General features: G+C 35.3%; 1 protein-coding gene across 1 annotated transcript; it reads left to right on the top strand.

Moving 5' to 3' along the window:
• The first annotated feature begins 7,745 nt into the window (after positions 1-7,745).
• foxa3 (forkhead box A3) lies at positions 7,746-11,928 on the top strand. The gene is made up of 2 exons (XM_027140300.2): positions 7,746-8,165; positions 9,583-11,928. The coding sequence occupies exons 1-2, from the start codon at positions 8,094-8,096 to the stop codon at positions 10,765-10,767; spliced, it is 1,257 nt and encodes a 418-aa protein (XP_026996101.1). The 5' UTR covers positions 7,746-8,093; the 3' UTR covers positions 10,768-11,928.
• Positions 11,929-12,335: the final 407 nt, after the last annotated feature.

Below are 12,335 nucleotides of genomic sequence, written 5' to 3'. Positions count from 1 at the left end.
TACTTCCCATAATCTTGTGCTTTAGTACATACATATTATTATCTAGTGCTTGTTAATATTATGAACAGCAGCTACTCTAATTGCTCTCTACTGCTTCTCTTTTTCTACCCATCCTGAGGAATCCAGAGATTGTACCAGCTTCAGTTGTGTTCTGTATCATGAGGATTTCAGACTTTCATTAAGATGAAGCCAAGCATGTGAGGATCCTGAGGCATCTAAAGATGTACCAGCTCCATTTCTGCTGCACAAAGTTTTCAGACATTCTAAGAGGAGATGGTCTTTGAGGACAACACCCTCCTCATCAGTACACAATTGTCAGACTATACAGTTATATTCACACCCTCCAGTGTCATCCAGTGAGGATGAGGTTCCTTTTTGGACAGGTTTCTCTCAAGGTTTCTTCCGTTTCCATTTAAGGGAGTTTTTCCTTTCCCCACTCGCCTCAGACACCTCAGGGGTTGCACTGGGGTTAAATACAAACACATTTAAATATAAGTCTAATATTAATCTTGAATTTTTGTTTTATGTTAATCTTTGTATAAAATTACACTTTTGTATTATGTTTCTTATGTTTTGAAAAGCTGCTTTGTTAAAAGTGCTATATAAATAAATTTGAATTGAATTGCATTGAATTGAATTGTTGTCTCTGTGATGTCACTGTCATGCTCCTTTCACTTTATTTGTTGACGATAAACTGTATAGTTGTAATCAGAGGTGGGAAGTAACGGAGTAAAAATACTTCGTTACTGTACTTAAGTACATTTTTCTGGTACCAGTACTTTACTCCACTATTTACTTTTTCGGACAACTTTTTACTTTTACTCATTACATTTTTACACAAATATCTGTACTTTTTACTTCTTACATTTTCCAAACGGACTCGTTACTTTTAGTATTATTTCTTCTCATTGAGCGCTGTTTTACTGTATTATTTACTGGCTATCAGACATAGACTAAGGATAGCGGAGCTAACAATGAGCAGCACGCCTACAAAAGGAATGGCTAATGTTAATTCAGAGGGAGTCACCGATGTTAAAATAACTAACAACGAGGACATTCCTGAACACACATGGCCATATATGAGGGAGATGTTTGTAATAATTGGCGTCAAAAAGGATTCCTGGCGAATGCGTTGCGAATTGTGTCAACCAGGGGCGGTTCTAGACCTTTATTATGGTGGCTTCAGCCCCACTGTCTGTAATCTCAGCCACCCTAAAACTATAAGGATCATTTTTACTTTCATAAATAGACAATACAAATGACGTTAAAATGCAGGACATGTCGTCGATTGGAAAGAAAATTATTTATCAGTTTGATCCAAGAGCGATTTTTTTTACTTTGCTTTTACACGTGTGTGTTGTAGTCTTTCAAAAGTGCGTCTTCAGCTGTCCGCTTTATTTGAACAGAAAAGAACAGGTACGCGCAGCGTGCACGCGCAGTCAGAGCTGGATGCGTTTTAACGTTAATCAGCGGAAAGACGCAAAGACGGCGAACAAAAGCAGTGAAATTTCACTATTCTTATTACCAGAGTTGTCATATAATACATAATGTAGTACTCTTCTTGTTTTAAATTATCACTGAGGGCTAAACCATCTAAAGATGAAATCCTAGAACCGCCCCTGGTGTCAACCCAAAAAACACGAAGTGCTTAATTTAATTAACATTAATTTTGTCATTTGTAAAACATCACAATAATTTTGAGTTATTTTCAAGGACAGAGCTGGAATCTCCCTACAGTTTGGGATATGGCCTTGGTGATACACATTATATTTCCAAAAGTATTGGGTCACCGGACCTTTCCTGCTAGTGGTTGTTTTCTGATCTCATCCCTACTGAACACCTTTGGGATGAATGTGAACGTTGACTCCACCCTACCTCACCTACATCAGTGCCTGCCTTTCGTAACACTCTTGTGGCTGATGAACACAAATATCCATCAGCACACTCCAAAATTATATATATATATATATATATATATATATATAATATATATATATATATATATATATATACACACACACATACATACATACATACATACATACATACACACACACAAATATATATATATATATATATATATATATATATATATATATATATATATATATATATATATATATATATATATATATATATATTTATTTATTTATTTATTTATTTATATGACACACACATACATATGAAACATGACGTCCAGTTACCAGCATGACACTAAACAGGTAGTAGTAAAGGCGACTTTTTACTTAAGTACATGTCGGAGCCCATACTTCTTTACTTTAACTTGAGTAAAAGAGTGTAGTCACTACTTCTACTCATTCTTTAAAAAATGAGTATCTGTACTTTTACTTGAGTAAAGGATATGTGTACTTCTGCCACCTCTGGTTGTAATAAGTCTGTCTGTGTTTTTGCCCTGTTTCTGGCTGCTGTCTTGCCTTGCTGTTAATTGTTGGCCCCGCCCACTCATTTCTTACCATGTACACTAATTGCACTCAATCTCTTCCCCAGGTGTTTTGTCTTTGTCTCTGATTGTCTCCGCTTTGTGATTGGTTCCTGGTTATTATATTTACTTTATATACTCTATATTTAGTTTGCTCACTTCCCTGGTGTGAGTCGTTGTTGGTATGTGGTGTGTCCCCTGTCCATGTCCCCTGTCCATGTCCCCTGTCCATGTCCCCTGTCCATGTCCCCTGTCCATGTCCCCTGTCCATGTCCCCTGTCCATGTCCCCTGTCCATGTCCCCTGTCCTGCCTGCCTGTTCATTTGTGTTTTGTTTATTAAAACTGTAAACTGCATTTGGATCCTCACTCGCCTTTGTCTCACTGTGCTTAATCATGACAATAGTGTTCCATGGTGTATCTATTGTTTTGGAAATTCTTTAAAACATGGCAATACCAACAAGAGACCGTTTGTAAGCTCTTTGTGGACCATGGCTTCATCAACTGGATAAACCCTAGACGATGTGAAGAAAATTCTACAGAAACATCAAATCTTTATTTCGGGTTAATCAGGGTTCGTTTATTTTATTTTCATTACAGCAAAGGTAACAAATTAAATGAAGTTAAAATGTCAAGCAAAATAAATATGCTAATTTCAGAATCTAGGGTTGTGATATTAAAAGAAGACTTTATGCAAACGAAACAATGACAGGAATTTCATCATTTTTATTCTATTTTTAAAACATTACATAAACTTAAATTTCTTCCTTTGCAAGCTCTCTCCTTGTCCACCACCATTATCTCCTTTATAATACTTTTAGACTCTATATCAGTGGGGTCAAGACATGTTGTAAAGTGATGATCTAATTTTTGGTCAGTGTTCTGTATGAAAGTTTTTTGTTTAATGTTTTAAAATCACAAATAAATAAATAAATAAATAAATCACATTTTTACAAATGTTTGCAAAGTTTTTATATCAGCTGTAGCATGCATTAGTCTACAAAAAAAAAAAAAAAGGCACCCTCACCAAAACCACTTCACACCAATCATGTTGTGTCAACACAAGTTTGTACGTGGAAATTCATAACATACTCCAAACTGTTTTGGCCCATTTTTGCCAATTTATCAATATAAATTGTTTAGTAGAAAACTTTATCGTTACAGTTGGTGAGGTGATTTGAATAGTTTGTATCCCCAAAGTTCCATGGTGAAGTAACACTGTGTATAACCACAAAAACTGTATAGATCATTTTAATAGATGAACCTAATATCTTGATGGAGGAGATGATGCAGAACCTCACGTTCCTGTTTTCATGCATGAATAACAGGAACATGAGAGTTAAAGTGTGGTGATTTTATCCAAAAGCCAAAAGCAACATACAATTTCTTCTGAAAGTTTCATAAGATCAGGAACTTTCTAGCCATTTACCGTTATTACTCTATACTAAAGCTACAGAAGAAGAATAGATCATTTGTTCTTCTTGTTGTTTCCTTTGATGCTTGTTGTTCCACTTTATGAGACGTAAGATTTTATATCACTTGAAGTTTAAAGGTTTTAAACTTTTCCATGCACACTATATACATATTAATTGTTTCTGAACTTTTTACACACTCATAAGATTTTGAAGGGTTTTTAAGAACTCAATCATTGGGCAATTCAGGGTTCTTCACTCTTGTTGGGTTTTATATAAGAACACTCTAGAATGCTAGTTTTTGGTTATTAGTTTTACCTAGCACCTGCTCTTTCCTGCAGCACCAAACAAATCAATGTTTATCACAGGTTACTTTAAAATATAAAGTTACTGCTGAATCCACAGGGAATCGGAAGTGTTACATAAATAATCTGAAGGATTTTAAATGGATAATAATTATGTTTATTTGGTTGTTTTCAATGTGTATGCTTTTTTGTAAAGACCTTTAAGATGTTGTTTAAAGAGACAACAAAAAAAAATCCTTAAGGTAAATGCATTATTATTATTATTATTATTATTATTATTATTATTATTATTATTATTATTATCCTCTATATAATTTATTAAGTAATAAATAAACAGATCTTCAGTAGCCTCTTTGTTGATCCATGTTTTTATGATTAAACCACAAAATACAATGTTTAGGATGAGTTATTCTCCAATGTGCAGTGCAAGTTCTTTACAAGGCACCATGATGGCAGCAGTTTCACTGTTGGAAAGTTATGTAAAAAGTGCATATGTACAAACAAGCACGAGGGAAGTAGTGAACGATTTCAGGTTTCATTTAATTGCAACTGCCGCACATTCAAACAGCAACATATAAATAACAACAACAACAACAATAATAATAATAATAATAATAATAATAATAATAATAATAATAATAATAATAAGAAGAAGAAGAAGAAGAAGAAGAAGAAGAAGAAGAAGAAATAAGGAGTATTTTGAGTAGTTTTAAGTTTTCTGTGGATATAGTAGGCTATTCCTATTATACCACAGCCACACTATTATTAAATCCACATTGTCAATTGAAAATTAATCATCCTTACAGTTATTGTAATCAACCTTTTTCCTGTTAAGTTGAAAATGATTCCAAGTGGCAATCAATGTTCTGGCAACCCGGATTCCCAGTGCCTGTCAATGCTCTGGCAACCCGGATGCCCAGTGGTTGTCAATGCTCTGGCAACCCGGGTGCCCAGTGGTTGTCAATGCTCTGGCAACCCGGATTCCCAGTGCTGCACACTGATTTGCGGTGCCTCAGACCAGCAACACTCCAAGTCCAACAACTCAACAATTTGACTTTAAGAGATCAACTCAATGATTCAGTGTGACAGCCATTTTTTTCCTCCCAAATTAATTTTGTTGTTCTTCTTCTTGCTCTGTCTCAGATGAGAAAGACTATTTTACCTGTAGATAAAACCTTGTGTTTATTAGCATAATTTATATCAATGTTATTTGTTTTTATTTGTTTTGATTTATAAGCTGTATTCTATTTTTATTTAACGATATCCGATAACCGATGATTTTTTTTTTGACACAGGCTGCATTTTAAGTTTAGATTTTAACGAACATGGTTTTTATTTAGCCTTCATATTGTTAAATGTGTGTATTAGGCTAATAAGTTATTGGTTCGTAATGATTTGCTAGAGTTGTGTGTGTGTGTGTGTGTGTGTGTGTGTGTGTGTGTGTGTGTGTGTGTGTGTGTGTGTGTGTGTGTCTGTGTCTGTGTCTGTGTCTGTGTGTGTGTTCTAGAAAAGTTTAGTCAGAATAACGTTGAGCGTAAGTCTCTGGTGTGACTGATAAAAAGTCCTCCAAAAAAATCTCCAGCTTCCTCCATTAGTGTGACCCATTAAGAGCTTTTGTTCACTAATTATTGAGGTGTTAATGAACGATGCGCCCAGACTGCAGGAAAGTGTGTGTGTGTTAATGTTAGAGATTTAAGCACTTATGTACGTCGCTCTGGATAAGGGCGTCTGCCAAATGATGTAAATGTAAATGTAAATGTGTGTGTGTGTGTGTGTGTGTGTGTGTGTGTGTGTGTGTGTGTGTGTGTGTGTGTGTGTGTGTGTGAAATTACTTCATCCAACCCTGTAACTACATTTTGTCCGGAAAACATTATTTCATACCCTAAGTGTTTGTTTATTTATTTATTTATTTATTTATTTATTTATTTATTTATTTATTTATTTGTGTTTAAGTCTTTAAGCCCCCTGCACACAACACACACACACACACACACACACACACACACACACACACACACACACACACACACACACACACACACACACACACACGATCCTCCTCCTCTAGAAGTATGTGTTTTCCACAGATGCAAAGTGTCAATCGTCCGTTCCATTAAATCCACATTACACATTTTTTTACGAGCAGTTTTAAATTGTGTCCCTCAGAGTGTCGGTGTGTGAAGGGCAGTTTGTATATGTGTGTTTGCAATGACACAAAAAAATATCCTAAAATAGGATCGATTTCTTTAAGATTCTTTAAGTATCAAACATTTAATAATACATATAGTGACACATAAATAGACATAGGCCTGTCGTATGCATGCGTTCTTTATGCACATAGAGACCCTGCTATACACCAGGTGCAGGAGACCCTCTCTTGCGCTCCTGCCCCCATTAATCCTGTCGGACCCCCCTGTGATCTTCTCCATTACACGACCATTCATTAAGCATTAGAGGAAACGCAATTGATATTCAGATGACTATCAGTCTGAGAGGACGAGGATGTGGATTCGCGGACGGAGAGAGCAACTTCTCAGAAGACCCATTTCTTTCCGAATGAGCAAATGATCACTTAGTGAACACATTATCTATCTATCTATCTATCTATCTATCTATCTATCTATCTATCTATCTATCTATCTATCTATCTATCTATCTATCTATCTATCTATCTATCTATATGGCTGTCTACACGTTAACAATCATAGAAATACTTCTTTTATTCTTTATATACAGTGCGTTTATAAACAAGAGTATATATATACCCATGCGTTGTTGTACAGCTTTGCAGTATCTAAGGCTACTGCTATTGTGATTGTACTGATTTGTCAAATGATTATTTGACTATTTGTTTGTATCTGTTTTGCATGTGTCGTTGTTCGGTTCATCCAAATTCCGAAATGAAATAGTAATTAAAATAGCAATTGTTGTTATTTGGCGATGGTATTTACTGATGAGATAATTTTTGACAAGCTTAAACAAGATAAACAAAACTGAAATAAGGTTATGTATAGCCTATAATCGACATGTAAATGTGTGTTTTAATGTTTAGTTGGCTGATTAAAGCGGACAGAAGTTTAAAGTTTGTATAAACAAAAAATAAACAAACAAACAAACAAATGAATAACTAAAATAGACAAATAAATAAATAAGTAAATACTTAAACAAACAAAGTAAATGTATATGTATGTTCCTATCCCTAAGAATATGCATTTGACTAGTTAAATTGACATTTTTACGACTATTGCTTTCTTGCATTGAGGTCAGCACTCGAAGTTATATTTTTTGAAACCCAGTCATTGTCGTTTTATTCCGTTATTCGGGTAATACATTCAATGCAATCACTGCAATGAAAAAATAAGCTGTGTTATTTTCGAATAGTTTTTATTTTCCAACAGAATGATGTTTTCGAAAGTTGATTCAAACTTTAATTTCAAGGTCTGGTGCCAATATACAGGTCAGCAGGGGGCAAAATGGATTCGTAGTGAAGCTTGGAAACCCGGAAGGAGGAGGAATGAAAGATAATATTTAAACGAGGCGTTGATGAGGCGTGGCCTTCTTTTTTTATACCTGAGCTTAAAGCCGGCTGAACTTTTAACTCCACACGCACTCTGAGATCCAGTCCCCCAAGCAGCAGCACGGTGCGCGCGCTGCTCCACATCTGGATGTCCTTATTTCTTCTCATTATTATTCTGGATTTACTCTTAAATGTTTCAGGGATGAACTGAAGAGTTTCTGACAACGAGACTGAGAGAGATATAAATACATTAAAATATCCAAGTTACAGCTGAGGTCAGTTTTTAAGACATATTGATATTATTGGAGTTCGCGCTATTTGGATATTTTCTTCTGAATATTGATCGGATCCTGAACTTTTTTTAGACCCAAGATATTTTTTAAAAAACTAAATTTTATATCACCTATTTTTTTCTTCTGGGATGTTGAGCTCTGTGAAAATGGAAAGTCATGACATACCGGAGTGGAGCGGATTTTACAGTGAGGCTAGTGAGGTAAAACACACACACACACACACACACACACACACACACACACACACACACACACACACACACACACACACACACACACACACACACACACACACACAAAGTACTGGTAAATACGAATATTATTAATAATTATTATAGTTAATAATAATGTTAATTCCATCAGCACATTTTATTATAATATTAAAATTAAGTCGCACGCACACCTAACCAATAAGAACAGGTATAGAGTTAGGATTAATAAATTATTTTAATTCGGTCCTGTTGTTCTAAATTGTTATATAAATATGTGAAATAGCATTGCAATAAAACGATTTGTAAAAAGGCAATTTTCACGGCTAAAGTTGAAGCAAAATGTTGAGTTTCTTCCACGAGTTCCTTTAAAATTAGCTGTTGATAAAACTCTAGAGTTGAAATTTGCCTTATAGATTAAATGAGGTCTAGTGTTAAGAGTTATTTCGGGTTTATTATTTAAAGAATAAATAAATAAAATATTTTCTAAAGAAGAATTGAATGTGGATAATTAGTTTTAAACTTAAAATCATTTTTAAACGGATTACACTTTACAATGAGATATATGTGTCCTGATCAGTCTATATCTAAACATTTAATCTGTAGGCAAACTTAAAAATGAAAATATTAGATATATTAATTAGCCTAATGTACTCATTATTCATTTAAAAATGTACAGATATCTAATAAACCGTGGAAATTAATGTATCTAATAGTCAGTGGGATCCAATGCAGCGATTCGCCTCGCCACATAATAGTTTTATAATTAAAGATAGTGAAATTATTTTTTGCTCTTTATTTTTAAATACGAATTAAATACTCTACGAATTTTTCGACCAATCAAAATAAGTAGAAATATTGCTACTATATCAATAGCTTTAGAAGGATTTTAATACCCCACGTTCTTTGGTATTTTGTCTATAAAATATATATTTTTTTTTAAATATCTAAATATCATTTTTTTAAAACCATGATTGTGAATCATTTTTAAAATTGATATTCTCTTCGAACATTTAAGCCAAAGGAAAAACTGAAAAATTAAAGGACACTAGATACAGGAAACAAAGGAAACCAAATAGTTAGTAAATAGTAAATAGTAACAGTTCATTTTTGTTTGTTCTTTTGAGATTGTTCTGTTGCTTTTGAGATTTGAGATCCAGAGACAATTACAATTATAATCCATTTAAATTGAAGTTCAATAAACAGGTTTTATGCATTTCTATAAACTATCAGTGTAAACCAATATGCAATTATATTGCAGTGCCTTTATTTTTAAAGACATAATAATAATAAAAAAAATATAACCAATCAAAAAGCAGTATAATCAAGGTGTTAGTATGTATATATGTATGTATGTGTGTATGTATGTATGTTTAAGTTTAATATATATAATTCTTCTTTGCTCCAGATGTATTCCCCTGCAAGTGCCATGAATTCTGTGAGTAGTCTGAACAGTTACATCAACTTGAACCCGGCTGGCTCGAGTGCAAGCATGAACATGGGATATGGAAACCCGGGTCTGAATGCCATGGGTGGAGCGAGCAATCACATGAACCTGGGTACCTCTTTAAACCCCAGTCCATTAACCCAATTAAGCCCTTCATCTTCATCTCTGGCTCCACTTTCACACTACCAAAGCATGAATCAGCTCAGTTATCCATCTCCACCGTCACTGAACCGTGCTAAGGAAGTACCGAAGCCATATCGCCGGTCTCTGACTCATGCCAAGCCACCGTACTCATACATCTCTCTGATCACAATGGCGATCCAACAGTCAAACAGCAAGATGCTAACTCTGAATGAGATCTACCAGTGGATCATGGATCTGTTCCCATACTACCGTGAGAACCAACAGCGCTGGCAGAATTCAATCCGCCATTCACTCTCTTTCAATGACTGTTTCGTTAAAGTTGCTCGTTCGCCTGATAAACCTGGGAAAGGTTCTTACTGGGCGCTGCATCCCAACTCAGGCAACATGTTTGAGAATGGATGCTATCTTAGGCGCCAGAAGCGCTTCAAAATCGAAGACAAGCCAGGAAAGAAGGGTAGGGGAAAGTCTCAGGATGGCTTGAACTCTAAACATGGGAACAGTGAAGGTGTGCAGGAGGACCGAAGCCCTGCTACAGGTTCATCTGACGGTGCTGATTCAGCCCAGTCTGATGTTTCTCATCCTGGCTCTGCATCTGAAGAGCAGCAAATGAGTCTAGCAGCACTTGAGGGTCCATCTCAAAGTGCTATTCCATCCTCAATGCCCCCTTCTGGAGCTCACCTGCACTCCGAGGGCATAAACACAAGTTCTCATCTCCTCTCCAATTCCATCCAGCATCATCATCTGGATTTGCAGAATGACCCACTCAAGTCCATGGACCCTCAGTACAACTTCAACCACCCGTTTTCCATCACCAACCTCATGTCTAATGAGCAGAAAATGGAGCTCAAATCATACCAGGATCATGTCATGGCCTACAATGGTTATGCAACTTCCTCACCTGTAGCCGCCAAACAGATTTATGACAGCGCTGGTCCCTCAAGCATCGACTCAGGTGCCTATTACCAGACCCTCTACAGCAGGTCTGTGCTTAATGCGTCCTAGAGAGGCTTTCCAAAGATTTTTTTTGGACAAATCTGGTTTTAAAAAAAACCTTTTATTGGTAGCAGGCCTTTAACGCAATGAAAACAGGACATTTATTTCTCTGTCTCTGACTACATATGTTGAAATTCATAGGAATGTCATTGGATTCGATAAAAACAAGTCTATAAAAGTGCTTACCCTGCCCCTCACTCTAAGAATTTAAGCTTCCACACATACTTGACTGGAAAGCCCCTTAGTCAAAGGTAGTCAATCAGTCAAGACATGTTTGTAGTGTGATATTTGCTTCATTATTTTTGCAGTGGAGCTGCAGGTCTCACAAAGCTAACATTTAAGGGAAGTTTATAACCTCTAGTTTAGCAGCATATAAACTGCAAGCCATGTCTATTTCTTCCTCAGTACAGAGTGATATCACTGCACATGAGCATCAGACTCTGGTGGGAGGTATAATCTACAGCTTGAATGCAGAGATATATGTTAGAAGATATATAGTTCAACTTATTTGTATACTTTAGTGTTTTTATACAGTTTTAACATTCTTTCTTATTTTATAATGTTTACGTACAAATGGTGTTACTGAGCCAAACAATGTCTATTAAGGTCTATCAACTGAGTGCTAAACTGGTATCTCAGTTAGTAACATTAAAACAAGTCTTGGCTGATCAACTATATTTGTGGCAGGGGGATGACTGTACATTACATTCATAACCAAATTGTACCTTTAATTGAGGTGAACATACAGAATCTGATATACCAGTAACACCCACCTCCACACATAGGCCAGTGTGATGAACTTACACAAATAGATTTTGTTAAACATTTGGCCTTTTTAATGCCAAGGCCTGGCATTAAAAAACAAGGATGAGATACAAACACAAAATGTGTATATACACTGTCTGTGGCAAAAGGGGAAAAGCCATTTATTTATGAAGGGAAGAAATTAATATATCTTATTTTGCTTTTTTGTTTTTTGGGATTATTATGGGTTGTATATTTTGTGTGTGTGTGTGTGTGTGTGTGTGTGTGTGTGTGTGTGTGTGTGTGTGTGTGTGTGTAACAATGTCGCTACAGTACAGTCTCATGTTACAGCATAGTGTGCCGTTCCTGTTAGCATAAAGTGCGCAAACGTGTAATGTTGCATTGCTACATGTGTAATGACTTTTTTAAAAAAAATAATGCCAAAGATATTTTTAAGTCTATGCTTTTAAACAAACTGTGGTAAACATTTAGTCTCAAAGCCCTTTTCCAGTAATTAAACTGAGTCTTAAAAATAAGAAAAAATGTTCTGTTATCATTTGTGCGCCACAGCAAAGTTTTAATGCTTATAAAGCTCTAGGCATGTGCCAATATTACATGTAATAATTTTCACACTAATCACCTGTCCTTTAATTCAAATTTGCAATAATTTTTTTAAATAACGGGCCTTAGTTATTACATTGAATATGACCTAAATGTTGATAAATTGTTTGTAGGAGCAATTACACAACGTAATGTGCTACTCATAAACATCCATTCGTTTCAAGAAATAGATGTACAGATTACGTTTTCAAAAGCTTATTTATTTTTAATGA

This window comes from Tachysurus fulvidraco, chromosome 13, assembly GCF_022655615.1.
Source record: "Tachysurus fulvidraco isolate hzauxx_2018 chromosome 13, HZAU_PFXX_2.0, whole genome shotgun sequence".
NCBI classification, from domain to species: domain Eukaryota; kingdom Metazoa; phylum Chordata; class Actinopteri; order Siluriformes; family Bagridae; genus Tachysurus; species Tachysurus fulvidraco.
The sequence above is the reverse complement of the archived record's forward strand: the minus strand, read 5'-3'. Positions and strand labels throughout refer to the sequence as shown.

Bases quoted from the DNA above. Each gene is read 5' to 3' on its own strand.
- foxa3 (XM_027140300.2), top strand. From the start codon at position 8,094: ATGTTGAGCTCTGTGAAAATGGAAAGTCATGACATACCGGAGTGGAGC. The intron at 8,166-9,582 runs GTAAAACACACA...TCTTTGCTCCAG, and splicing joins TTTACAGTGAGGCTAGTGAG to ATGTATTCCCCTGCAAGTGC.